This window comes from Lates calcarifer, linkage group LG9, assembly GCF_001640805.2.
Source record: "Lates calcarifer isolate ASB-BC8 linkage group LG9, TLL_Latcal_v3, whole genome shotgun sequence".
NCBI lineage: Eukaryota > Metazoa > Chordata > Actinopteri > Centropomidae > Lates > Lates calcarifer.
The window spans coordinates 20,783,520-20,810,560 of record NC_066841.1 but is presented as its reverse complement, the minus strand read 5'-3'; the positions used below and the strand labels follow the sequence as shown (position 1 = coordinate 20,810,560).

The 27,041-nt window shown below is 43.0% G+C and overlaps 4 protein-coding genes across 18 annotated transcripts; 2 read left to right on the top strand and 2 right to left on the bottom strand.

Moving 5' to 3' along the window:
* On the top strand, nucleotides 1-3,821 carry LOC108892264 (hyaluronan and proteoglycan link protein 1). The gene is made up of 3 exons (XM_018689718.2): nucleotides 1-210; nucleotides 422-775; nucleotides 1,051-3,821. Exons 1-3 carry the CDS (start codon nucleotides 141-143, stop codon nucleotides 1,275-1,277), a joined length of 651 nt encoding a protein of 216 aa, XP_018545234.1. The 5' UTR covers nucleotides 1-140; the 3' UTR covers nucleotides 1,278-3,821.
* A 612-nt stretch (nucleotides 3,822-4,433) lies between these two features.
* On the bottom strand, nucleotides 4,434-22,136 carry LOC108892263 (Fc receptor-like protein 5). Of its 15 annotated transcripts, none has more exons than XM_051072660.1 (7): nucleotides 13,729-13,877; nucleotides 10,604-10,735; nucleotides 5,954-5,989; nucleotides 5,566-5,817; nucleotides 5,241-5,486; nucleotides 4,911-5,096; nucleotides 4,434-4,747 (listed from the first exon to the last, which is right to left on the bottom strand). In XM_051072660.1, exons 2-7 carry the CDS (start codon nucleotides 10,632-10,634, stop codon nucleotides 4,704-4,706), a joined length of 795 nt encoding a protein of 264 aa, XP_050928617.1. In that variant the 5' UTR covers nucleotides 10,635-10,735; nucleotides 13,729-13,877; the 3' UTR covers nucleotides 4,434-4,703. The 15 variants fall into 15 exon arrangements, with proteins under 15 accessions (XP_050928617.1, XP_050928616.1, XP_050928618.1 ...); XM_051072659.1 differs by lacking the exon at nucleotides 5,954-5,989 and adding an exon at nucleotides 10,219-10,254 and having other exon boundaries at nucleotides 13,729-13,876; XM_051072661.1 differs by lacking the exons at nucleotides 10,604-10,735; nucleotides 13,729-13,877 and adding exons at nucleotides 6,340-6,471; nucleotides 7,513-7,754.
* Nucleotides 13,113-18,264, top strand: LOC108892265 (uncharacterized). The gene is made up of 3 exons (XM_051072667.1): nucleotides 13,113-13,330; nucleotides 15,678-16,034; nucleotides 16,326-18,264. Exons 1-3 carry the CDS (start codon nucleotides 13,267-13,269, stop codon nucleotides 16,538-16,540), a joined length of 636 nt encoding a protein of 211 aa, XP_050928624.1. The 5' UTR covers nucleotides 13,113-13,266; the 3' UTR covers nucleotides 16,541-18,264.
* A 1,044-nt stretch (nucleotides 22,137-23,180) lies between the features above and the next one.
* Nucleotides 23,181-26,567, bottom strand: LOC108892262 (sialoadhesin). The gene is made up of 7 exons (XM_018689715.2): nucleotides 26,435-26,567; nucleotides 26,151-26,302; nucleotides 25,997-26,032; nucleotides 25,367-25,630; nucleotides 25,045-25,287; nucleotides 24,654-24,851; nucleotides 23,181-23,660 (listed from the first exon to the last, which is right to left on the bottom strand). Exons 2-7 carry the CDS (start codon nucleotides 26,179-26,181, stop codon nucleotides 23,560-23,562), a joined length of 873 nt encoding a protein of 290 aa, XP_018545231.1. The 5' UTR covers nucleotides 26,182-26,302; nucleotides 26,435-26,567; the 3' UTR covers nucleotides 23,181-23,559.
* Nucleotides 26,568-27,041: the final 474 nt, after the last annotated feature.

Genomic DNA, 27,041 nt, shown 5'->3' with positions numbered 1-27,041 from the left:
GAACTGCACAAGAAGATGGCTCCGACACTCACAGTCGTGGTAGCTCATTCCTGACTTTTAATGTTTCAATCTATCCTAGTTCATTGATTAAACCTCAGTTTTCTGTAAATACTGGATTAAGGGGATCAGTCGAGCTGATAATGGCTGCAGTAACTGCTGAGTCACTCTGGCTTTTACTTTTCATCTGTTCACTAGTATCTGCACCTGAAGGTGAGCTCTGCAACTGTTCACGTTCTATATTATATAGCAGGTTTTCCATGTTTAACTCCCCAGATGTTTTCATACTTCTATTTTTCTTCTTCGTACTTGACCGGCCTGGTCCAGCAGAGACCAGGGTTCCTCTCTGACAGTCCCTCTCTCTGATTGGCTGATTACACTTTGACCTTTAACTTCTGACCTGTGTTTTCTCTCTCTCCTTCAGGTCAGAACATCACAGCTGATCCTGGACAGACTGTCACTCTGCCATGTCGAGCTCCAAACACCAACATCATAGTTGTAGAGTGGACCAGAACTGATCTGAAGCCAGAATATGTGTTAGTGTACCGGGATGAGCGGCCTGATCCAGATAACCAGCATCCCTCTTTTCAGGACAGGGTGGATCTGGTGGACAGACAGATGAAGGACGGTGACGTGTCTTTGACTCTGAAGAATGTGACGAGAGAGGACACAGGAAGATACAAGTGTCGCATCATCCAGGGAGGAACAAACCACAGGAAGAGATCTTTCCTGAACACTGAGCCCATCAGCATCATCTACCTGGATGTTCGTTCCTCAGGTGAGTCAGTGGAGTTGAGTGTGTTTGTGTGTTTGTGTTTGGAGCAGCAGCTTCCTGGTTGTTGGTGTGAGAGTGAAGGCTGATCACAGATCAGATGTTGGTGTTTTCTAAAGATGTTGTTGATGAGACTTTGTAGAAAACAGCTGGTATGAGTGATGTGATCAAAGTGCAGTAGATAATGTCTGACAGGAGTTTGAAGAGGAAATGGATTCTGTTCTGTTCTTCAGTCATCACCTACCTGACACTGATACCTCACACCTGCTTCTACTCTGCAGGTAACACACAGGGACACAGGGAGGAGGGAGGAGACAAGGAGGGAGGAGACACAGAGGGAGACAGCAGAGGACATGTTGGACTGGCAGCTGGTCTCTCAGTTGTTGCTGTGGTTGCTCTTGTTGTTGTTGCTTTGGGGACCTTCATGTCTAAAAGACACATGAAGAAGAATCCTCCTCCTCCTGCTGCTGCTGCTGCTGATGAAGAAGCAGGTGAACAGATGTTATGACACAGTGACAGTAAAGATCAGCTGCTGCTGTAAATCCCTGTCAGCCTCTCTCTGTGACAGCAGCAGACAAACCACTGTCCACTCCCTCAGAGACCATCAAACACCAGCAGGAGTGGAGACGTGTCTCAGCTCAGCTCCAACATTCACATGGACACGGAGCCAAAACAAACCTCATTGGGATTAGACTTGAACATCTAAATCACTGTTCTAAACCAAAGTCTGGTTCTCCAGTCTGCACTGAACATAGGTATAAAAAGAGAAGCTGCCTTAGACATCACTGCGTCATACTGTAGAAACTACCTGCCTCGTGGTTGTACTGATGAATTCTTAAGTTAAACAAGCCTGTGAATATTCTCATTCATCCAGGTCATCGTTATCTCAAGGAAATTCAATTGAACGCAACTGGACTTAGTTATAGTCCAGGAAGACGTTTCACCTCTCATCCAAGATGAGATCCAAGATGATGAAGCCTCTTCTATGTTATGACCAATGAATCTTTAACCACTAATATATAATCAGTTCATCTTTTAGTCCAGGGGAAAATATGTGCCAATCTTGAAGAAATTCCCTCAATGTGTTAATGTGATGTCTCCATATTATTTCTTTGGTTGGCATGCACCTGAGTTTGTGGGATGCTTATTGTTGATATTTTAAAACTGTAATCACTTCTACATCCTGAGGATCCAAAGCCCAAATGGTACTTGAACTAAAGGTGCTGACACTGACATGCCATTTTTATCATTCCAATGTTTTGTGACTCTGTTGAGCAGTTTTTTCCTCACAATGCCACATCATTGTTTTCTATTTCTGCTTTGATTACTCTTTTTAAAGACTCTAATGTCTCAGGGGACCCCAGTCAAAAGCACCCATTTCTATCTATGCAGTTTTAGTAAATGGAACTATTTATTCCGTCAGTGTTTGCCATGGGTCCTGAGTTAAAGTATCACACAGCATCAAAGCCTGTAGGGACACTGTCAGTGCCAGATATTTCCCCATCTGCTGCTGACAACTTGAGATGTTGCTGTTTGTGTTCTGTTATACAAGATAAGATAAAATAGTTTGCCATGGAGTGAAAGCGTGTTGTGGGACTAATAAGGGATTATCTCATCTTATCTTATCAAGACACAGTGTGAGAATATAATTATGCAATGTAGGTTTTGATAATGCTAATGCACTAATGCACCAAAATCAAAGGATGGTAAAGAAACATTCAAGTAATAATGTGGATTGTACCTGGGATAAAAGCTACAAGTTGTATTAAAGGAAAGTATAGATTTTTGTTTTGCCAAAATAATAATAATACTATTTTTTTCTTCTTTTGGTTGGCATTAATTACATAATAAGGTTTTGAGAAGAAATATGTTAAACTATCAGTGTTTTATAGCTGTCCATGTATGTGAAATATGTCTGTAGGATGAGGGATAATGTGTCTCTGCTCTGCTTTTTTTAAAATGAATATAATGTAGCTGAATTTGTTGTGTTTACTCAAAGTGTAACACTCTTTGGCTATTGCGGAGAAATGTATTATTTAATGTTTGTTTTGCAGTAGCTGCAGTGTGGTTGAATGTGGGAGGAGGCTTTCAGAAGCTATATTTTTCTGTGTCATATATTGTTTGCAGCTGAGAATGTAAAAAATATTTTAAGTGAAACACTTTCTTGGAGATTGTAACTTACGGTTAAAAGGTGCCATTTCGTGATTCTGTAAAATCACAACATAAATTCATTTTCCATCTTATGCAAAAAAATACAGTGTAAGATATTTGAGTTGTGATTCAGTATCACTGGAATATTGAGGAATCACAGTAATATTTTGTTTGTTTTTCATTTTCTTTTCAGCTCTTACGGTGCGTTCACTGTATGTCTTGGAGCTACAGTCTTACATAAAAAACTTTTGTGAACCATCAGTGAGACAAATTTTCCACAGAACATTTAAATGTGCACAACCCTTATTTGTGTTTATTGTATTTTGTATTTGATACGTGCCATGTACATGTGTTGTGTCAACGTTGGGCTCATTTCTCTAAATATAATAAGTTCATGTATTTGCACAGTGATGAAGGGACCACATGTTGGTAAAAGTGATTTCAAGTGTTGTTGTTGGCATTAAGCAAGTTGCATATGAACAATATTTATAATGTGAATCACATGCTCCACTCAGACCAGTGAAACATGTGGGTAGAATATACTGTAGGAAATCTGTTTTTCTTTCTGAATGATGAAAAACCTGAGGCCTGTACTATGAAGCGAGTTTAACCTCCTCTGATTTAACTGACTGAAAGTCGGGCTTGACAAACCCTGACTGCCTCGATCTGTGTTAAACAGTACAACGATGGTGAAGATGTCGGTAACTTGAGTTGCTGTTAACTTAATCAGGTTTTGGTGGGACTCTTTAGACAATTTAAAATGATAAGCCAGTAACCTTGCTTTGTAGTACAGGCCTCAGCAATTTTTTTGTTTTGTTTTGTATGTTTTTTCCACTATGTTTTTATGGTGAAGTTAGGTTAAGAAAAAATAAGGTTTTTGTAATAAAGTTTTTTGATAATTTTTTGGACTCAACTTTTCAGGATGCTAGCTCCAGAGTACCCCGCCACAGTAAAAGTATTTCTTCTGCACCACTACAGCACTGTTGATACTGTCGTTAGCTTCGAAATGGATACCGTGGTTTAAGCTGGCTAACCATTTATTAAGTTGTGACGTCATGACTGACAACGCTAACGTTAGCTATCGAGGCTAAACTAGCTAGCGTTAGTACCAGTTAGCACTCACTGGTAAAAGTTGGGTTTGGGTTTTACAGGGTGTTTTTTGCTATGAGTCACATCTTTATGTTTCAGTTCAGTCTTTTTCTGTGAATAAAGCTGATCTTAGCTAGCTATCTTCATCCAGCTAAGGTGAAAACAGATAGTCATATCTAGTTTTACTTGCTAAAGCCTAGCAAGTAAAAGCATTACCTAGCTAACTTAGCTAACATTATCGCCTGTTAGTTAAAGTGGCATTTCTGATCAAAGCTATGAGCTCGATAGGATGTTTCTTGCTATAAGATCAGATTTTTGTCTTTCGGTTGTCAGTTGTTTTCTGTGCTGCCCAAAGATAGCAAAAATAGCTAATAGTCTGTTTTCACCTGAGCTGGGCAACAGAGTATCACAGCGTGAACAGCTCTGAATTTACTCTGTGGTGACTTCAGCACCTAGAACAGAACAAAACTTTATTCAAAATATTCTGAATTACGCAGAAGTAACAGGAACAATTCAAACTGATTGAATGATTTCATATTCTGATCAGCTCAGCTTCTGCTTCTCATGTCTAAATCATAATCATATAACAACCACCTTCTTGTTAATGTAACGGTGAACTCTGATCAGTTCAGATCAGAAGTGATGCTCAGTGGTGACCTCCACAATGTCATCATAGTCCTCAGCCAATCTCTGCTCAGCCTGGGTGGGTGGTGACCATGGAGACTATGGAGTCATTTCCTGTCAGAGGAGTTCATCATAAACTTTAGATCCAGTTTATAAACAGGATTCAAAGAGGAAACAGCTCCATAATGAACCTGATGGAGAAAACTATCAACACTACAGAACTGACTGACTGACTGACTGACTGACTGTAAGGTCAGTGAATGATTCAGAGTGTTACCTGTGGGTCTGTGTCGATATAAAGACACCATGAGGACAGTGGAGATGAAGTACGGACACAACACCACCAGGTGGAGGAGACTGAACGTGAGGAGGGAGGAGCCTGAGGCAGGGGGAGGGGCTCCAGAGGTCAGGTGGGCTGGGGGCGGAGCTCCAGAGGTGGGAGGGACTGTCGTTGTAGGTTTTCCTGTAGAGAGAGTCACCGGGCCAGGAGTCGGGGTAGTTGTGGTCGGCAGGTTTGTGGTTGTAGGTTTTTCTGTAGAGAGAGAGTCACCTGGTCAGGTGAAGATGTGGATGAAATAAGTGTTGAAATCAAAGTGAAGCTCCTGACCTGTGACAGTGATCCAGCTGGGTGGAGACTCTCCATCACTGCTGATGTTACACTTGTAGAGGCCTTCATCAGACTTGGTAACATGGTGGATGGTCATGTGACCTGTAGGCTCAGTCCTGATGAGGGAGCCATCTTTATAGAAAGCAGCTGGGAGGTTGGAGGGAGTGGTCTTTGTTTTACAGTGCAGAGTGACATCATGTCCCTCCATCACAGGGAGGACAGGACTCTGCAGGATCACTGATCCACCTCAACACAGAGACAAACTACAGCATTTCATCCATTTACACACAGCTTCATCAATACTAACTCCACAGTCTGATCTTACCAGTGACAGTGATGTTGATGATGTTACTGGTTGCTCCCTCTCTGGACTCACACCAGTAAACTCCACTGTCCCAGGGGAGAGTGTAGCTGATGATACAGGAAGAACCAGGTGATCCTCCCCACTCAGCTCTGGTGTATCTGGCCGTCTTCCTCCTCAGCCTCCATCCAGCAGAGCTGTCGTCCTCCTCACAGCTCAGAGAGACAGAGTCTCCTTCAAACATCTGAGATCTGCTGGGACTCACAGTCAGACGAGCTGAGAGGAAGAAGAGGAGGATATAACTGAACATAACTATCCAGGGCTCAGTAAAGTGAGGTTGTAGAACAGAGCTTCTGAAGCTTCCTACACAGAGTCAGTCAGAGTCAAACAGAGACAGAACAAGTTTACTGACCTTGGTTTGTTGAGCAGATCAGCAGTGAGCTCACAACTACAGAGGAATGACACTCAGGTTGGTTTAAAGCTTCAACAGAGTAAAAACACTGAATGATACAGGTTTGGTTTGTTCGTCCACTCGTCACCTTTAAGTCTCTTTAGACAGACAGACTGTATTGTCCTGAAAGAGTGAACATTTTAACACCATAATATTTCCTCTTCCTCACTGAGGTCAGTGAATGCCACAGTAACTGTCTCATAAACTGATGGAGCTGTAGGTGTTTGAAGGATCAGACTGTTTTCACACCTCTGTCTGTGTGTGAACCCAGTTTAATGAGACAACAGGACTTCAGTCGACTCGTGGTTTAATCTGAAATATAACAGAATCATAAAGAGTTTACTCACAGAGCAGTGACAGCAGAGACGTTTCCTCCATCCTGACACTGTGCTGACGTTAGAGCTGCTCTCTGATCAGTTCATGGACACACTAAATAAAACTCTTCTCCTTCCTCTGAGGCCGAGGTGCTGTGGTTTCCTCTGCAGAGACAGATACACTTCTCTTTGTTTAGTTACAATAAAGAAGAGACAGTCAAAGATGAAACTTTAAGATGTCAGGAGGAGAATCCAGCTGAACAAAACCTGGAGGGATGGAGAAGATCACATTCATTTTGGTGGAGGCTTATTGTCCTCAAGTCTTCATTTTATAAACCCAGTCACATGTTGATAGAAACAAGCTGTATCTTTCTATAGATGGCAGAAGATTAGCTGACAGGAAGTGAGGTGGGGGTGGTTTTGGACCTGAACATCTTCATGACACCATTTCTCTGCTTTAACCAATGAAGTGTGATCAGGAAGAGAATAAATAAACTGTCATCAGAGCAGTGTGGTGAGCTCAGACTGGTTTCAGTCAAAGCAACAAGCAAACAAACAGCCCACAGACTAAACATATGAAAAAACTGGAATGACAAAGGACAAACATCTGGATTATTATCTGGATCAGCACCAAACTGAACAAACTCACAGATCTCAACAACATAAACATGTTTCTCTCTCTCTCTTTTTTTCCTCCTGACAAAACTGTATCACCTGAAGAGGGTCCAGACTCTGTGAAGTGGACACATGATAATATATCCTATAATATTAAATCATTTTAATAACATCAGAAGCAAAATGTCAACTGCAAACATGAGAGAAAAGCAGCAGCTACTCCTGCAGAGTATAGACCCAAATTACCTGCAGTTACATCTCTTCACCACTAGATGTCAGTAAACAATGTTTCAGTCTGAATCAAACCATGGAGACTCTCAGTTCTTAGACCACATGACCTGAGGGTTTCATCTCAGCACAATCATCACTTTAACACAGACTACAGGCTGTTTCTGTTTCACTGAATGATCTTTATGGAGAAGAATAATCACACTGTGACTGATAATAACCACAGAGCTGCTGCAGTTATACCGACTGACATGTCATTCACCTCAGTGCTTGAATGCAAACCTCTGCAGACAACTTGTCTTTGATTGATTTGTATAAACAGGAAGTGAACAACACGACACTCCAGTTCATTACACAACAAACCTGATCCAGGTGTTTGTTCTTCCTCAGGACTGATCTGCATCAGGTCTGTCTGGTTAATGACCAGCAGGTGGAGCTGAAACACAGTCTGACTCCAACACAAGAGACCACATCCACCTTCACTGCTGCACCTGTTCAGCTCCTCTCACTCCAAACTACGGTGGCCCTGAAGGTCAAAACACAGCAGCATTTCACAGAACGGAAACGGACAGACAACAGCTCTTCTGTGTGATTGGACAGAACCCCTGACAGTTCAGAGGTTATCCTGTGATGTGTTCACAGTCGCTGGGTGATAGTCTGCCTTGTTAGCTAATAATCAGCTCAGCACTGATATTTGAAGCAGCCTGGCTGCTGGGCACTACATGCTTCAGGGAAAAGCCAGTCTGTTGTAATGGCTCTCTGTATATAAACTTATCTCGTGCACACAAACGAATCAAAACATAGGAACATGGTAAAATGTACCCTCATTGTACAGCCTATACACTCATTTTCTCTCTCTGTGATCATTCTGGGGATCCTTCTGCTCAACTCCATCACCCACCGACCGTGAACACATCACTAGATAAACTCTGAACTGACAGGGATTCTGTCCAATCACAAAGAAGAGCTGTTGTCCCTCCGTTTCCATTTTGTGAAATGTTGTTGTGCTTTGACCTTCAAGGCCACCGTAACAAACACACACACACACACACACAGGTTTGATAGGATATTAAAGATTCATCTAAACAACTAAAATATCATCTCTTCACTGTCTGAACTTTGTGACGTCACAGTTGTTCAACATTATTTCACCACATTAAACAATAAGATTATTAAAAACCAGAAAACACATTTATTTTAAAATCCTGACACGATGCTTCATATAATGCATTAGAAACATTTCAAAAGGTCAAAAAAATATTAGAATCCAAATCAAAAGAATAGAAACAGTTTAACTGATGAAACCAAAGGAAAGAAAAAAGTTTAGAAAAGAGACATAAACCTGATGAGTATTGACCCGGTGCAGAGAGGATAGAGGTTTCTACTGAAACTGGGACACTGCTGAAATTCTTCTTTGTCTACAAACAACTGAAGATTGTCATTAACTTTATGTAAATATAGAAAATTTACTAATATCAAGTTATTCAACTTTAAACGTCGAGTTTTTCTGATGAACGACTAAAATGTGATTTTTATTTGAGGACGATTCAAACATTTTAGCTCCGTTTAAAAAGACGTGTGTTTAAGACACTGAAGACACTGGATCAGGTCAGAAGTGATGCTCTGTGGTGACATCATCATAGTCATCATCCAATCCCTGCTCAGCCTGGGTGGGCGGGGTCATCACCATGGAGATGGGCAGGTGGTTTCCTACAGTCAGAGCAGGTTAGAGAGAAAATGTAGAAGATTTATCAACTGTTAGAGACGACTGACTGACTGACTGACTGACTGACTGACTGACTGACTGACTGTAAGGTCAGTGAATGATTCAGAGTGTTACCTGTGGGTCTGTGTCGATATAAAGACACCATGAGGACAGTGGAGATGAAGGACGGACACAACACCACCAGGTGGAGGAACAATATGAACACAAGGTGGAGGAGGGCTGAGGCAGGACGGGGGGCTCCAGAGGTCAGTTGGGCTGTGGTAGGGCCAGGAGTCGGGGGTAGTTGTGGTCGGCAGGTTTGTGGTTGTAGGTTTTTCTGTAGAGAGAGAGTCACCTGGTCAGGTGAAGATGTGGATGAAATAAGTGTTGAAATCAAAGTGAAGCTCCTGACCTGTGACAGTGATCCAGCTGGGTGGAGACTCTCCATGACTGCTGATACACTTGTAGAGGCCTTCATCAGACTTGGTAACATGGTGGATGGTCATGTGACCTGTAGGCTCAGTCCTGATGAGGGAGCCATCTTTATAGAAAGCAGCTGGGAGGTTGGAGGGAGTGGTCTTTGTTTTACAGTGCAGAGTGACATCATGTCCCTCCATCACAGGGAGGACAGGACTCTGCAGGATCACTGATCCACCTCAACACAGAGACAAACTACAGCATTTCATCCATTTACACACAGCTTCATCAATACTAACTCCACAGTCTGATCTTACCAGTGACAGTGATGCTGATGATGTTACTGGTTGCTCCCTCTCTGGACTCACACCAGTAAACTCCACTGTCCCAGGGGAGAGTGTAGCTGATGATACAGGAAGAACCAGATGATTTTCCCCACTCAGCTCCACACTCAGCTCTGGTTTGTTTGGTTGTCGTCCTCCACAGCCTCCATCCAGCAGAGCTGTCGTCCTCCTCACAGCTCAGAGAGACAGAGTCTCCTTCAAACATCTGTGATCTGCTGGGACTCACAGTCAGACGAGCTGAGGGTTGAAATGAAAAAGTGCTGAAAGTTTTTCTGGTTGTCAAACAAACACAAAGCTCAAACAGCTTGTGTGACTGTTTCTCTGAAGCTGGAGCAAAGAGTAAAGACACTGATGTTCAGCTGATGAACAGCTGCTCATTTAATGCTGCAGAGTTCAGTGTCTCAGACTGGAAAGATGTTCTCAGAGTTTTTCAGCAACATATGAGTCAACATGTGAAGCCTATCAACATGTAAACACTTGAAATGATCTTCATTGTCTTTTCCAGCTTTTTCTCTCAGAGTTCTCTACTGAAAGCATCAGTTCTAATGAGGAAGAATCCTGAGGATGAACAGATGGAAACAGAGACAGAAGAAGTTTACTGACCTTGGTTTGTTGAGCAGATCAGCAGTGAGCTCACAACTACAGAGAAATGACACTCAGGTTGGTTTAAAGTTTCAACAGAGTAAAAACACTGAATGATATAGGTTTGGTTTGTTCGTCCAGTCGTCACCTTTAAGTCTCTTTAGACAGACAGACTGTATTGTCCTGAAAGAGTGAACATTTTAACACCATAATATTTCCTCTTCCTCACTGAGGTCAGTGAACGCCACAGTAACTGTCTCATAAACTGATGGAGCTGTAGGTGTTTGAAGGATCAGATGTTTTCACACCTCTGTCTGTGTGTGAACCCAGTTTAATGAGACAACAGGACTTCAGTCGACTCGTGGTTTAATCTGAAATATAACAGAATCATAAAGAGTTTACTCACAGAGCAGTGACAGCAGAGACGTTTCCTCCATCCTGACACTGTGCTGACGTTAGAGCTGCTCTCTGATCAGTTCATGGACACATCAAGTAAGACCCTCCTCCTTCCTCTTTGGCTGTGGTGGTGTCGTTTCCTCTGCAGAGACAAAGAGTTTGAAATAAGAGAATTGCTCACAGTGGCCTTTCTCTTCTGCTTGGGTTCCGGGAATTCACAGTCCACCACTGAAGTGACCGTTAAATCACCACTCATTCGGAGGTTCCAACAGAAGTAACTTTATTGCAGGATAAAGTTTTAACAGAGTGTGTAACGAGATGCCTTCAGTCGCTGCAATTTGTGGATGTGTGTTTGTGTGTGTGGCTTCTAAAACAGGAGAAATAAATACTGTAAGAACGACATACTGCATACAATTAAATAAACAACCGCTTGCTCTTAATTGGACTCAATGAGCGTAGTTTAGCAGTAGTATATACGCCTGAGATGAAAAGAATCTCAAAGTACTTACCGGACGCAAAAACAACACTGAAGACAAAAGCAGTTACACCCATAAAGGAAAGCAGCTACTCACTGCAATGTTGACCAGAGCCTCTCTGGACAGTAACTTAATGCACTAAATTGAGGAGCTGGAATGTACCACTCTGAGAGGGGTGGATGGAACGGTCCAAGTGGCACTGGCCGTTTTAACAGCCGCCCCAGGATTTCTATAGGTAATCTGCACAATAACAAACAAAAGGCCAAGTGCCAATAATAGAGCCTTTAACAGTCTGGCAGTTTGGGAAGGCTGATAATCTGAGACCTGGTCTGGTATAAGAGCGATCTCCCACTTTCACCTCCACAGTTCTCACTCTTTCATCGGGCGCAGGTACAGTCAAGGTAATTCGCCCAAAGCCGGAGAGAGCTGGGGGTCGACGATCATTACCGTGTCTCCCACTTGAAGGCTTGTGGAGTCAGAACACCATTTGTGTCGTGTCTGGAGACCCAGCAAGTAGAATCGGATGAAGCTCCTCCAAAAATCGCCACCGACCTTTACTGAGGAGCTCTGATTCTGGGTACACCACCTGGGGTAATGATGCATTAAGCCACCCCATCAACAGGATGTTGGGGTGTGATAGGATCCAGATCCGCCGCATCTGAAGAGAGATGTAGCCCAATGGCCTGGAATAAAAGAAGCCTTCTATCTCCACAAGCACGGTCTGCAGGACCTCAGCTGTGATGGACTGAGTGCCAATGGTGACCTGGAGGGCTTGTTTCCTTATTTCTCTTTCCCAACAACCCCCAAAATGTGGAGCGCTTCTTGGGTTAAAGGTGAACATGATCTGTTGGGAGGCGAGCTGGGCTTTTAGGTCTGGCTGAAGTGAAGCAAAGGTGTCCTGTAGTCCCCAGTCTCCACCTTTAAAGTTTGTGCCCTGGTCAGAGAGTAACTCGAAGGGCTTGCCACAGCGGGACACAAACCTTCTCAGTGCCATCAAGATAGAGTCCGTGTCAAGACTCAAGAGGAGGTCCAAATGGCCTGGCTGGGGGAAGATCTGCCATTCAAGGGTTCTGTGGCTTCCCACGCCACTTTCTGCAATCGATGCAATGATGCTGAAGTCGGGGCCCTGAAACCAGCGAGAGGTGGCGCTTAACGCTTGAAGGTGTTTTCCACAGGTAATGTCATCGGTGGGGTTATTTTCAGAATCAGTTAGGTCCTGGATTTCTGCAATGCGTGTCCCAACAAACACTTTAAACCACAGTACAGCCACACAACCACAGTGGTGGACTCAGTCCACAGTGTGATCTGGTCGAGGGGAAGAGCGAGCTCTTCTTTCAGCTCCTTAGCCAACTGAGTTAGTGCTGCACACAATTCAAGACAAGGGACAGACACGAGATCTGGCTGTGAGAAAGGCTGTTTCCACCGTTCCCTCTGTATTCTCTGTCCTGAGATATGCCACAGAGCCATAAACATGCTCTGATGTATCAGAGAACAGGTGTAGCTCCCTACCACTGCCGTCAGAATCCATCTCCTCACTGCTGTAGCGCCTTGGTAGGATGATGTTCTGCAGAGCAGGGAGCTCACTCTCCCACTCCTGCCAGGCATGGAGGAGGTCTTCTGGGAGTGAGGGCTCATCCCAGTCTCTCTTCTTATCCCACATTTGCTGGACCACCACCTTGGCTCTTGTGGTATATGGCACAGTAAACCCTAGGGGGTCATATTGACTGGCGAGCACGTGGTATATATATTGCAGAGGGTGACTCATCTGCCATGTTTTTAAGTGGGACTGAACAAGAAGTCACAGTAGAATCAGCTCAGAGTTTCACTAAATACTGGATCCACTTCAGCTGTTTCTACTGGAACTAATCTGTTTTTCATCAGTGTGATGAAGCACAGAAGAAAGTGTCTTTAGAGTTGGGGGGTGGGGGCTGTTACAGCTGTTTTGGATTTTACTCTGGTGTTTTCTTGCAGTTTATTTAGGATCCGCCTTTAAACTCCAGCCTGCCAACACTGTATAAACCCCACCTTCTGCAGAAAAACAAACAGAGGACGGACCTGTAACTTTCCACCATATCCACCACACAGCTTCGTATGAAATCTAACTTTAACCTCCAAACCTAAAGGTTCAATCTATAAATCTGAAGGTCGATTTATAATAATCAAACATCTGGAATAACAGGATCAGTGGAGACTGAAAATGTCTGCTGTAACATCACTGTGGACTTTACTGTCCCTCTGTCTCCTGGTCTCTGCCTCTGAAGGTGAGCTCTGCTTATATTCACAGATTAGAAATGTTGAATCCTGAGAGTTGGTTGTTTTTATATCAGAGTTTAACACGTTTCTCAGATCTGTGAAAACATCGGACCAAAGGGAGAAATCTCCAAATCTGCACGACTGTCGAGTTCATGCTGAGACACTTTAAAGCCACAGTCACTTTATAGGATTTACATCCTCTCACAGAATCGTCGTAAACATTCATACTGAGGTGGTCAGACACTGTGGCTCATGTTGTAGATCCAGAGGGAGTCCTACAGCAGTGATTCACAAACCTTTCAGTAACGGTGCCAGAAACTCGCGGCCCAGTTTAATGAGACAACAGGACTTCAGTCGACTCGTGGTTTAATCTGAAATATAACAGAATCATAAAGAGTTTACTCACAGAGCAGTGACAGCAGAGACGTTTCCTCCATCCTGACACTGTGCTGATGTTAGAGCTGCTCTCTGATCAGTTCATGGTCACACCAAGGAAGACCCTCCTCCTTCCTCTTTGCCAGCAGTGCTGTGGTTTTCTCTGCTGAGACAGATACAGACAGAGAGAGTGTCTTTGATTTGTGACAGAAAAACAGAGACATTCAAAGATAAAACTTCAGAAATCAGAAGGAGAAACTAATTCAATGTAAGTAACATTATGTGTTCAACTAACCCAGATGAATGTGTGTGTTGTGTGTGAGGGAACAACTTGAAGCTACTCTTACTTTCACTTTCACTTTTCTGTTCTATGATTCTGAGACAGTAACTCAGCGAAGTGACTGATCATTGTCCTAAAATACTGATTTTATAAATCCAGTTAGACATTGTTAGAAACAGGCTGTAACTTCCTGTAGATGACAGAGGTTTAACTGAAAGGAAGTGGACAGGGGTTGATTTTGCACCTGATCAGAAAGATGAACATATTATATAGAAAACAAAGGCCATAACTGAAAATATCAGAGTGGATTCAGAAGAAGAAGTACTGTAGATCCTGCTTTATGTTTAGAAGATAAAATATGTAAAGCACAGATTACCAGCAAGAGAGTAGCGGCCATCATTTTCTGACATAGAGAAGGTCTATGATGTCTAGGTCTATGAAGTTTTAACACAGGGATACCAGCAACAAACAAGAGTCAAAGGAAATTAATTTTTTGACACACACAAAAAAAAGAATCACGCTGACATAACACGACAAGTAAGGCTAGTATGAGGGAGGAACAGTTTGAGCCAAGGGCAGTTGCAGCCTTTTTCTGCGAGTGGAACAAGTTGTACCACATCAGAGCAATGATTCATCATTGGGTGCTCTTTACAAAAAAACTCTGTGAGTGCCTCATCATTAGATATATTACTATAATCCAGACCAGATTCTGGTCTGGTTTGACCAAGGTGTGTTGGTCTGTGTTGTGTGTACATACTTGTACCACACGATTAAACAGAAATTTACTTAAAATCAGGGAAAAATAAGAAATGTGTTTTCTTTTTGTTTTTGCTTTATTGTTTTTTTACACCATCATGAACCAAGAAGACAGATCAGCTCTGATCCACTGATGATCCAGTCTTTAAGGTTTGAGGATTCATCTTTCCCAAGGTCAGACTGTAGAAAATAAAGCTGTCTACACCTGTTTAACTAACCACTCACCTAATTTATGTGTTAACAGCTTGGCGACCATGTTGGTGTTGGTTGCCTTGATAGTTCTTGGGAGGACCGCTGAGGCAACAGGGAACTGAGTCTGAGGTGTTTTCTTTTTTTAGTAACTGCATCAGTATCGAATAAATATTGTACAAACAGTGTTAACATTGTGCAAACTAATATAAACTGTAGGTCATATGTTCAGTAAATACAGCAGTAAATTACACTATGAAGCAGATAGAATATGGGCAGTGGTAGAGATAAATATTGATAGGTGGAGTCAGATGTCTGGAGGTGTGGGTTTTGGGACGGACCCAAAGACTGAACTAAATGTTAATTTACTGTTGTTTGTTTCTCTACTGTTCATCTCAAACTGGACATTTGACATTTAGCATCTGAAAATTAAAGCCTCCACTTCAGTGAAATGGAAGTGGATCAGTTTAACAACCACGCTACGTAAAGTCTGGCAAACTCTGTTCAAACTGAAAGTAGCAGCAGGACCAACAGACCTGTTCAAACACCTGAGACTGAAGCACACAGAGGAATGAGAGCAGCGTCTCTTTTTCCCACAGTGTTTATAGTATGTGAAAGGATCATAGACATGGAGGTGGTCCAGCAGAGACCAGGGTTCCTCTCTGACAGTCCCTCTCTCTGATTGGCTGATGTTGAAGTGAGGAGTTACACTTTGACCTTTAACCTCTGACCTGTGTTTTCTCTCTCTTCTTCAGTTCAGAACATCACAGCTGTTCCAGGACAGACTGTCACTCTGCCATGTCGAGCTCCAAACACCAACATCATAGTTGTAGAGTGGACCAGAACTGATCTGAAGACAGAAAAATATGTCTTTTTTCAGCGGGGCAGTCAGCCTGTTACAGACAAACAGCATCCATCTTTTCAGAACAGGGTGGAGCTGGTGGACAGACAGATGAAGGACGGTGACGTGTCTTTGACTCTGAAGAATGTGAAGAGAGAGGACACAGGAAGATACGAGTGTCGAGTCGTCCAGAGAGAAACAAACCGCAGGAAGAGATCTTACCTGAACACTGAGCTCATCAACATCATCAACCTGGATGTTCATTCCTCAGGTGAGTCAGTGGAGTTGAGTGTGTTTGTGTGTTTGTGTGTTTGTGTGTTTGTGTTTGGAGCAGCAGCTTCCTGGTTGTTGGTGTGAGAGTGAAGGCTGATCACAGATCAGATGTTGGTGTTTTCTAAAGATGTTGTTGATGAGACTTTGTAGAAAACAGCTGGTATGAGTGATGTGATCAAAGTGCAGTAGATAATGTCTGACAGGAGTTTGAAGAGGAAATGGATTCTGTTCTGTTCTTCAGTCATCACCTACCTGACACTGATACCTCACACCTGCTTCTACTCTGCAGCTCACACACAGGGACACAGGGAGGAGGGAGGAGACACAGGTGGACACAGTGAGGGACATGTTGGACTGGCAGCTGGTCTCTCAGTTGTTGCTGTGGTTGCTCTTGTTGTTGCTTTGGGGATCTTCATGTATAAAAGACACATGAAGAAGAATCCTCCTCCTCCTGCTGCTGCTGCTGCTGCTGCTGAAGAAGAAGCAGGTGAACAGATGTTATGACACAGTGACAGTAAAGATCAGCTGCTGCTGTAAATCCCTGTCAGCCTCTCTCTGTGACAGCAGCAGACAAACCACTGTCCACTCCCTCAGAGACCATCAAACACCAGCAGGAGTGGAGACGTGTCTCAGCTCAGCTCCAACATTCACATGGACACGGAGCCAAAACAAAGGAAAGAACCAGTGACGAGGAAACAGATCTGGGACAGAGTTCAACTGTAAATCAGTGTTTGAGTCAAAGTCTGCTCCTGTCCTTTTACCCCCCTCCCTGAGTTCCTACCTTATCGTGGTGGTGTTGGGGTTTGTGAGCTCAGAGGATCCTGGGAGCCATAGGCATTTCTAGCCCATTTTTGGGGATGCTGAAGACCCCCTAAATTGAATCCCAGCACCCCTAAAATTTGAGAGATTTAGTAGTACCATACAGTACTTGGTTGAAACGTAATATTTAACAAAAAACATCAGCACCCCCCCCCTTGCCTCTAAAATGGTTTGATCCACCCCATGCGGGCCACCTTTCCAGGGCTCTGAGCGCTCTATCTGCACAGAGCAATACGCTGCCTTTACCTCAGTGGTGTAAGTACATGGCTTAAACCAGGATATATATGGCGCAATTGTTCAATCATTGATAAATCTGCTGATACCTCCACTAACATTGGCACATGTTGTGCATTGCAATTAAAATAACAGTCCAAAAAATAAACACATGGTCACTTTTTTGAATGTTTGGTACTCACTATAGGAGGCTGGTTTACTCCAGAAACATACATACTGTTTATGTGTATGTTGAGGAGCTGCTGTATCAAAATGAATTGTCTTCCCCCATAAATTAGGATTACGATATGTTTCTGTTACGATTCCATCCATTCTTCTTTTGCTGTGGCTCAGCATTTAAATAACCTTTATCAGATTTGATGGTTTAGTCACAGACTTTCCCAAAAAGTGTTTTCTTTCACAAATGTGGGAATGAAATTGTGTTAAAATGTGAAAAACAGTGAAATTTATCTTGCCTGGCCGGCAGCTCTCTGGGTGCTCAGCACCCTAAACCTCTGATCCTACAATCGCCCCTGCTGGGAGCTGTGTTATCCGGAGCGTTCAGCTCCTGGTAACGACTCCCATGGTAAACTGGTCCCAGGTGATGATCCAGACTAAGAGTGATTTAACATCTAACAGCTCTCTGTGACTGCTGCTGTTTGTATAGAACTGAACGTGTCCATATATCCTGTAACAACAGCTCTGTTGACTCAATGGTGAACATGTTGTATATCCAGCAGCTTCACTAGTGGAAAAATTAACTCAGATAATGAAGAGGAAGTAAAAAATTTAAATTACCATGAAATCATAATAAATTACAATAATGATAAATACACAATGAAAAAGAAGCAAAAATAAGAAACTAATGAATTAGAGTTAAACAACATGATGATGGGTTTTTATGTTTGTATAGTTACTGACCACTTTACATTTTTTACATTTTAAATTTTTTTTATTAACATCAGTAAAAGTACAAGAGAGTTCAGGTTAGTATCTGAGCAGGAGGAATATAGAAATTGTTTGTAGCAGTGAATGGAACTGATAAACAAACATGAATCAGATCAAATTTCTTTTAACAGTTTGTTTTCTGAAGCACTGAATCTAAAAGACAGAGAGACTGATCCTGTTGATACCTGATCTCACCTGAATCCTGCTGAACCAGAGAAACCACAACAAATAAAAAGACCGGACCCTCAGTCGAATTCATTAATGAACTCCTGACTTCACTTTACTGTGTTTTACAGTGTAATTAGTATTCAGGTCAGAAGTGATGCTCTGTGGTGACATCATCATAGTCATCATCCAATCCCTGCTCAGCCTGGGTGGGTGGGGTCATCACCATGGAGACAGGCAGGTGGTTTCCTACAGTCAGAGCAGGTTAGAGAGAAAATGTAGAAGATTTATCAACTGTTAGAGACGACTGACTGACTGACTGACTGACTGACTGACTGACTGTAAGGTCAGTGAATGATTCAGAGTGTTACCTGTGGGTCTGTGTCGATATAAAGACACCATGAGGACAGTGGAGATGAAGTACGGACACAACATCACCAGGTAACGGACCAATATGAACATGAGGTGGAGGGACCATAGGACTCCATCCCTGGCTGAGGCAGGGGTTGGAGTCACAGTAGGAGTCGGCAGGTTTGTGGTTGTAGGTTTTCCTGTAGAGAGAGAGTCACCTGGTCAGGTGAAGATGTGGATGAAATAAGTGTTGAAATCAAAGTGAAGCTCCTGACCTGTGACAGTGATCCAGCTGGGTGGAGACTCTCCATCACTGCTGATGTTACACTTGTAGAGGCCTTCATCAGACTTGGTAACATGGTGGATGGTCATGTGACCTGTAGGCTCAGCCCTGATGAGGGAGCCATCTTTATAGAAAGCAGCTGGGAGGTTGGAGGGAGTGGTCTTTGTTTTACAGTGCAGAGTGACATCATGTCCCTCCATCACAGGGAGGACAGGACTCTGCAGGATCACTGATCCACCTCAACACAGAGACAAACTACAGCATTTCATCCATTTACACACAGCTTCATCAATACTAACTCCACAGTCTGATCTTACCAGTGACAGTGATGTTGATGGTGTTACTGGTTGCTCCCTCTCTGGACTCACACCAGTAAACTCCACTGTCCAATGGGAAGATGAAGCTGATGATACAGGAAGAACCAGATGATTTTCCCCACTCAGCTCCACACTCAGCTCTGGTTTGTTTGGTTGTGTTCCTCCTCAGCCTCCATCCAGCAGAGCTGTCGTCCTCCTCACAGCTCAGAGAGACAGAGTCTCTTTTAAAAAACTGAGATCTGCTGGGACTCACAGTCAGACGAGCTGAGGGTTGAAATGAAAAAGTGCTGAAAGTTTTTCTGGTTGTCAAACAAACACAAAGCTCAAACAGCTTGTGTGACTGTTTCTCTGAAGCTGGAGCAAAGAGTAAAGACACTGATGTTCAGCTGATGAACAGCTGCTCATTTAATGCTGCAGAGTTCAGTGTCTCAGACTGGAAAGATGTTCTCAGAGTTTTTCAGCAACATATGAGTCAACATGTGAAGCCTATCAACATGAAAACACTTGAAATGATCTTCATTGTCTTTTCCAGCTTTTTCTCTCAGAGTTCTCTACTGAAAGCATCAGTTCTAATGAGGAAGAATCCTGAGGATGAACAGATGGAAACAGAGACAGAACAAGTTTACTGACCTTGGTTTGTTGAGCAGATCAGCAGTGAGCTCACAACTACAGAGAAATGACACTTGGTTTAAGGTTTTACATGCAACAAGACAACAGAAAACTGACAGAGTAAAAACACAGAATGATGCAGGTTTGGTTTGTTTGTACAGAATAATTTCCTGTATACTGATGCAGACTTAGCCTAGAAAGGAGGGAACAAATTAAGAAAGTCAGTCATCTTTAACAGGGAGATTAGCTTTTTCTGGGCCAACCAGGATCAAAAAGCCTCCTTCTTCAGCCTGACATCTTCCCTCACCGCTGGTGTCCACCAGCAGGTTCTTCGGTTGCCGCCTTAACAGGCCCTGACCTGTCTTCAACCTCCCTCAGGATGAATGAAAAAAATTCTTCCAGCGGTGGGAGTTGACCTCACAGACAGAAAGGCCTCTGCCAGATGTTCACAGTTCACCCTCGCTACCCATTTGGGTTTGCCAGGTCTGTCCTTTCCCGCCATCTGATCCAACTCACCACCAGATGGTGATCAGCTCTGCCCCTCTCTTCACTCAAGTGTCCAAGACATATGGCCACAGATCAGATGATACAACCACAAGGTCAATCATCAGTCTTAGGCCTGATGTGGTCTGGTACCAGGTCCACTTATGAACGACCTTTTACTCAAACATGGTGTTTGTAATGGTCAATCCTTGACTAGCATAGAAGTCCAATAACAAAGCACTGCTCACGTTCAGATCAGGGAGGCCGTTCCTCCCAATCACGCTCCTCCAGGTTTCTCCATTGTCCCACATTGTCAAAGTCCCACAGTAGAACTATAGAGTCCCCAGCTGGAACCCTTTCCAAGATACCACCCAGAGACTCCAAGAACACCGGGTACTCTGAGCTGCTGTTTGATGTGTAAGCACACCTAACAGCCAGAGCCCTGTTCTCAGCAACTCACTGTCACAAAGAGGCGACCTTCTCCAGGGAAAACTCCAACATGGCGGCGCTTAGCCGGGCCTTATATACCTCCATACCTCGTGCCTCTCTCCCTGGGCAACTCTGGAAAAGGAGAGAGTCCAGACTCTCTCCCGGAGTTTGGTTCCCGATCCCACATTGTGCATAGAGGTGAGCCCAACTATATCTAGCTGGTACTGCTCCACCTCCCACACCAGCTCAGGCTCTTTGCCTGCCAGAGAGGTTCCACATCACCAGAGCCAGTCTGCACCACCAGGCACCAGCTTGCCTGGATCCCTGCCTTTTCCTGCAGCTCGACAAACAAAGCACCCAACTCCAGTTCCTATCACTGCAGGTGGTGGGTCCACGGGGCGGCAGCTCCATGCTGCTTGTTCAAGCTAGACTCAACCAGGCCGCATGGGTTCAAGCCCAGCTACCAGAACCTCACCAGTGAGCTCCTCTCCTAAGTCTGGCTCCAGTAAGGGGTCCTGGTTTCTCTAATTTCTCCTTTTGTGTTTGATGTCCTTCTCTTATACATTTCTAACCCCATTGCCTCTCTTCTTCCAAATATGTCAATTCTGGATCAGTTTGGCTTCTTACTGTGTTATAATTTTTGCAAACCAACTGGTGAAAATTCTTGCTCAATCGACTTTTCCCTTTAAGATTGTGTTGAAGGGATTGAGACACTTGGAGTGTTCATCACTAGCTCATTCAAGGGTGTGTTCCTCAAAAAATCTCTTGTGGGCCATGTTGATGTCATGAAATGGTAATCTTGCCATAATTGTGTCTTTTCCAGTGCATCCAGATTTGTTTCAATAAATCCTTTTTCACCAGTCTTGATTGGCAGTTGAATGTTTTTATTTGGAACGACAAATCCGTCCATCTTAGGAGATCCCTTAAGACATACCGGGAACTGACTGACTTTTGGGGTCTAATGTATTCTAAACTCTTGAACAGGCCCTCAACACAGCTATTGACCCTTACCCAACCAACTGCTCTGTTCACTCCTAACTCACGATATAGCCACTGTAATACAGCGTGTCATTTCCCTTAGTATCCTGTTTGCTACATGTTACATCCTCTGCCCTGCAGTTGCTGTACTGACATTATCATATTTGTTAAAAAAAAAAAAAAAATTAAACGGGAGGAAATGTTTCTCTCTTTTATGTCGAACACCAACCTTGATGTTTGTGATAGAGAAACAACAGACAGAGAATTTAATTTAATGTATTAACTTAATTAGACGACAGGACTTCAGTAGACTCATGGTGTAATCTGGAATATCTACAGTTATCATCAACAAATGGAAACGTAACAAGTTTACTTACAGAGCAGTGACAGCAGAGACGTTTCCTCCATCCTGACACTGTGCTGATGTTAGAGCTGCTCCCTGATCAGTTCATGGTCACATCAAGTAAAACCCTCCTCCTTCCTGTGTGCCTGTGGTTTAGGGGTTTGATTTCCTCTACAGAGACAGATACATGTCTCTTTGTTTAGTTACAATAAAGCAGAGACATTCAAGGATAAAGTTTTTAGAAATCAGAAGGAGAAACACGTAGAATATAAACAACATTATGTGCATGATGCGTTCACTGACAGTGAAACTAACCTTGATGGATGTGTGTGTTGTGTGCAAGGGAACAACTGGAAGCTGTTCTTACTTTTACTGTTCTGTTCTATCATTCTGAGACAGAATTGTTCAGTGAAGTGACTGATCAATATCCTAAAATACTGATTTCATAAATCCAGTTACACACTGGTAGAAAGATGCTGTGTCTTTCTATAGATGGCAGAAGATTAGCTGACAGGAAGTGAGGTGGGGGTGGTTTTGTACCTGAACGACTTCATGACACCATCTCTCCACTTTAACCACTGAAGTGTGATCAGGAAGAGAATAAATAAACTGCGTAGCTGCACTCAATCAGTCATCAAAACAATGTGGTGAATTCACTGGTCGTTGGTTACAGTAAATCTTATCCAAAGCAAACAAACAAGTGAAAGGTGTGGTCTGCTGCTGTAGACCCCCTGCTTCAAGGTTTTACATGTTGTGTGTTCAGAGATGATCTTCTGCAGACCCTGGTTGTAACGAGTGGTTATCTGAGTAACTGTTGCCTTCCTATCAGCTCAAAGCAGTCTGACCTCTGACCTCTGACATTAACAAGACATTTTCACCCAGAGACCTGCTGCTCACTGGACATTTTCTCTGTGACCGTTTCTTCCTCAGTCTGATGCTCAGATTGGACTTCAGCAGGTTTTCATGTCTACATGACTAAAAACATTGAGTTGCTGCCATGTGATTGGCTGATTAGATATTTGCGTTAACGAGCTGTTGAACAGGTGTACCTAATAAAGTGGCTGGTAAGTGAATATTAGGAGTTATGCACTGAAAGCATCAGTTAACCAGGGCGAGTAAAAGGATTTAACAGATTGAAACAGTGAGTAGAGGAGCCAGTAAAAGCTTTGTCCTTCCACAGATCAGATGAAACAAACCACCAACAGAGAAGATCCTCATATTTAGTTTTATTTGATGTGATGAGTTTTAAAGCCTCTGAGATTCTTCTAAAGCAAATCTACACAAACATCAACAACACAACTCTCGCTTCATTAAACCTGACAGAGCTGCTCTCACACAGCTGCTTCCATCAGAAGATTACAAGAGTTTAAAGTCAGACTGTTGCTGCTGCTCGAGTCCAACGTCCTGAGTTCAACATCTTTCATCTACAAGTCAAACTAGAACATGTGGAGTTCCACAGGGAAGTGATCTGGGTCCTCGACTGTTTCTGACTGATCAACGACTGAAATCTGATTCCTCTTCGCTGACGACTCAAATACTTTAGCTTTGATTAAGAAAGAAAAAACACTGAAGACACTGGATCAGGTCAGAAGTGATGCTCTGTGGTGACATCATCATCATCATCATCCAATCCCTGCTCAGCCTGGGTGGGCGGGGTCATCACCATGGAGACGGGCAGGTGGTTTCCTACAGTCAGAGCAGGTTAGAGAGAAAATGTAGAAGATTTATCAACTGTTAGAGACGACTGACTGACTGACTGACTGACTGACTGACTGACTGACTGACCAGATCTGGTCACAAAGACCAGATTAATGTTGGTCACTACACAAAGCTACAGCTTCACATACAGTATGTGTCTCAGGTGTGGTTCACTGACAGCACAGTGTTACACTGCACCTGGGACTCTGCTGAGATAAACTGATGGACACACTGAGACATTTTGATCTCACTGTTTCTAGAAAATGTTTGTGGAGGTCAGATTTTATTTTTAGTTTCAGCTCCTTGTCCTCCTCACTTCATGTAATTATTACTCACATTAAAGAGTAAATCAGTTTCCATATTGTCTGTGTGCAGAGTGAACAGAGACATGAATGTGTAAAGGTCTAAACTCGATGTTTTCTGTCTTTAGTCTAATAATATCTCTGCAGTGAAACATGTGCAGGTTGAGCAGAAACAGGAAACTGGACGACCACAGAGCTGTTAGCTTCTGTTGACTGATTCACTGCAGGGTACAAACACACAGTCCAACCAACCAACCACAGCACACACTGTCTTCAACACAGCACACTACAGTACAGTCTGAAACCTCATGGACTGAAGAGGATTCAATCTGATGAAGTTGATGTTTTTATCTTTAAAACAAACCAAATGTAAGGACAGTGTGTTGTTAATGCTGCATGTTAATGTATCTTTCACAGTAAAACTCAGTCACATCAATGAGTAAAAATGTCCTGCAGAAATAATGAGCATCTTTATTTTATACAAATGTCCTCACTTTCCTCAGTGTCATTAATTGAAAAACACGTCCTCAGATTTTAAGATGAATTCTCTTCAAACCCAGATTTCATTAATGAAAACTGAAAATTATTTGTTAATGTAAAATAAATCTGGAAACATGAACATCAATAGAAACAGAATGTAAACAGAAAAATACAGATAATATCTGAGTCTGTGTCTCACCTTTAGATTTCCTCCAGAGATATAGATTCACCAGTAGAACCACTGACACCAGTAACACCAGAACAACCAGACCACTGACACAGACAACCTTCCTCACAGGGAAAGGAGGATGAGAGGTGGTGTCAGTGGAACTAGAAGAAGGGGAAGAGGAGGAACAGGAGGTGGGGGTGGGTGTAGGTCCAGGTGTGGTGGGTTTCTCTAAAATGAACAAAAACAATCATTAAAATCTCTTAAACTGAAAACAAGATAAAACATTGACTCATTTTCCTGTTGGAGTTTATTTCTCCATCTCTTCCAACATCTCTCTAAATTTAACCCTCGTTACTTTACTGAAGGTAAAGTCAGAAACATCTCATTCTAATGACTGAAGAATCCTGTTTGTCCTCCTGACCTGTGACAGTGATCCAGCTGGGTGGAGACTCTCCATCACTGCCGATGTTACACTTGTAGAGGCCTTCATCAGACTTGGTAACATGGTGGATGGTCATGTGACCTGTAGCCTCAGTCCTGATGAGGGAGCCATCTTTATAGAAAGCAGCTGGGAGGTTGGAGGGAGTCTTTGTTTTACAGTGCAGAGTGACATCATGTCCCTCCATCACAGGGAGGACAGGACTCTGCAGGATCACTGATCCACCTCAACACAGAGACAAACTACAGCATTTCATCCATTTACACACAGCTTCATCAATACTAACTCCACAGTCTGATCTTACCAGTGACAGTGATGCTGATGATGTTACTGGTTGCTCCCTCTCTGGACTCACACCAGTAAACTCCACTGTCCAATGGGAAGATGAAGCTGATGATACAGGAAGAACCAGATGATTTTCCCCACTCAGCTCCACACTCAGCTCTGGTTTGTTTGGTTGTGTTCCTCCTCAGCCTCCATCCAGCAGAGCTGTCGTCCTCCTCACAGCTCAGAGAGACAGAGTCTCCTTCAAACATCTGTGATCTGCTGGGACTCACAGTCAGACGAGCTGAGGGTTGAAATGAAAAAGTGCTGAAAGTTTTTCTGGTTGTCAAACAAACACAAAGCTCAAACAGCTTGTGTGACTGTTTCTCTGAAGCTGGAGCAAAGAGTAAAGACACTGATGTTCAGCTGATGAACAGCTGCTCATTTAATGCTGCAGAGTTCAGTGTCTCAGACTGGAAAGATGTTCTCAGAGTTTTTCAGCAACATATGAGTCAACATGTGAAGCCTATCAACATGAAAACACTTGAAATGATCTTCATTGTCTTTTCCAGCTTTTTCTCTCAGAGTTCTCTACTGAAAGCATCAGTTCTAATGAGGAAGAATCCTGAGGATGAACAGATGGAAACAGAGACAGAACAAGTTTACTGACCTTGGTTTGTTGAGCAGATCAGCAGTGAGCTCACAACTACAGAGAAATGACACTCAGGTTACTGTGAGCTTTAATGACTGCTCTGCTGTGGGAAGCAGCAGTGATCATCTCTCAGCATCTACACATCAACACACATCCAGCAGGTTGGACTCACCCAGCAGCCTCTGGACAGATGTTCCCTCCATTCTGCAGCTGAACTGAGATCAGCAGCAGTTTGACAGACAGTAAAAGCCTCCTCCTTCCTCTGTGTGTGACGCTACATGTCAGAGTGTCTGTGCTTTTCTCTGCAGCAGCTTCCAGGAAACACTTTGAGAAACGAGGACGTGAACCCACAGACACACAGATCACATGGTTAAAACCACTGACAGAGGAGACTCTCATTAACTGGATTAATAACATAACAACACAGTTAATGACGAGATTAACCTGAAACCTAACCTGACACCAGCGCTGTGTATATTTACTGCAATACAAAGAAGACTAACAGACCACCTCCAGCTTCAGATGAGAAACATGACGAAGAAACCTAAAATTAGAAGAAGACTAATCTCTAACACCTCTGCTGTGCCTGAAGACTTAATATAACCTGAGGGTGTTTATGAGGAACAGGAAGCTGAAGACCTGTGTTAAAGTCAGCAGCTTTAATATGTTGGATGGAGTGTGTTTATCTGTTCACACATTTTAAAACAGATAAACACACTGTCACACCTCGTACACGACAACACCATGAGAACAGACTGTAGAGAGAAACCTCAGCAGCTTCAGCTTCAGCTCAGTGAAACCATCAGGAGGAAGCTGCTGCTGTGGTTTTACAACAAAAAAACTACACAATTATCAGCTTTATTAAGAATACAGCTCGGTCACAGACGACACACGTGTTGGTTATTGTTGGTTGAATGATTGTTGGTTATTCTACCAGCTGCACAACAATTTCCCCCTCAGGGAAAATAAAGATAATTGATAATCAGTTTATGGATAAGTTAATAAGAGGACGATTAATATTCAAATATTATTCTAATATTCAGAAGTCTAAATACAATCTGTT

What these genes read in the sequence shown, in the direction of transcription:
- LOC108892264 (XM_018689718.2), top strand. Translation starts at nt 141, where the DNA reads ATGGCTGCAGTAACTGCTGAGTCACTCTGGCTTTTACTTTTCATCTGT. An exon ending in ACTAGTATCTGCACCTGAAG is followed by an intron (nt 211 to 421) that starts GTGAGCTCTGCA and finishes TCTCTCCTTCAG; the next exon opens with GTCAGAACATCACAGCTGAT. An exon ending in CCTGGATGTTCGTTCCTCAG is followed by an intron (nt 776 to 1,050) that starts GTGAGTCAGTGG and finishes TCTACTCTGCAG; the next exon opens with GTAACACACAGGGACACAGG.
- LOC108892265 (XM_051072667.1), top strand. Translation starts at nt 13,267, where the DNA reads ATGTCTGCTGTAACATCACTGTGGACTTTACTGTCCCTCTGTCTCCTG. An exon ending in CCTGGTCTCTGCCTCTGAAG is followed by an intron (nt 13,331 to 15,677) that starts GTGAGCTCTGCT and finishes TCTCTTCTTCAG; the next exon opens with TTCAGAACATCACAGCTGTT. An exon ending in CCTGGATGTTCATTCCTCAG is followed by an intron (nt 16,035 to 16,325) that starts GTGAGTCAGTGG and finishes TCTACTCTGCAG; the next exon opens with CTCACACACAGGGACACAGG.
- LOC108892263 (XM_051072654.1), bottom strand. Translation starts at nt 22,039, where the DNA reads ATGGAGGAAACGTCTCTGCTGTCACTGCTCT. An exon ending in GTCTCTGCTGTCACTGCTCT is followed by an intron (nt 19,799 to 22,008) that starts GTAAGTAAACTT and finishes ATTTCTCTGTAG; the next exon opens with TTGTGAGCTCACTGCTGATC. An exon ending in CAGCTGGATCACTGTCACAG is followed by an intron (nt 18,733 to 18,807) that starts GTCAGGAGCTTC and finishes CTCTCTCTACAG; the next exon opens with GAAAACCTACAACCACAAAC.
- LOC108892262 (XM_018689715.2), bottom strand. Translation starts at nt 26,181, where the DNA reads ATGGAGGGAACATCTGTCCAGAGGCTGCTGG. An exon ending in ATCTGTCCAGAGGCTGCTGG is followed by an intron (nt 26,033 to 26,150) that starts GTGAGTCCAACC and finishes ATTTCTCTGTAG; the next exon opens with TTGTGAGCTCACTGCTGATC. An exon ending in TCTCTGGAGGAAATCTAAAG is followed by an intron (nt 23,661 to 24,653) that starts GTGAGACACAGA and finishes CTCTGACTGTAG; the next exon opens with GAAACCACCTGCCCGTCTCC.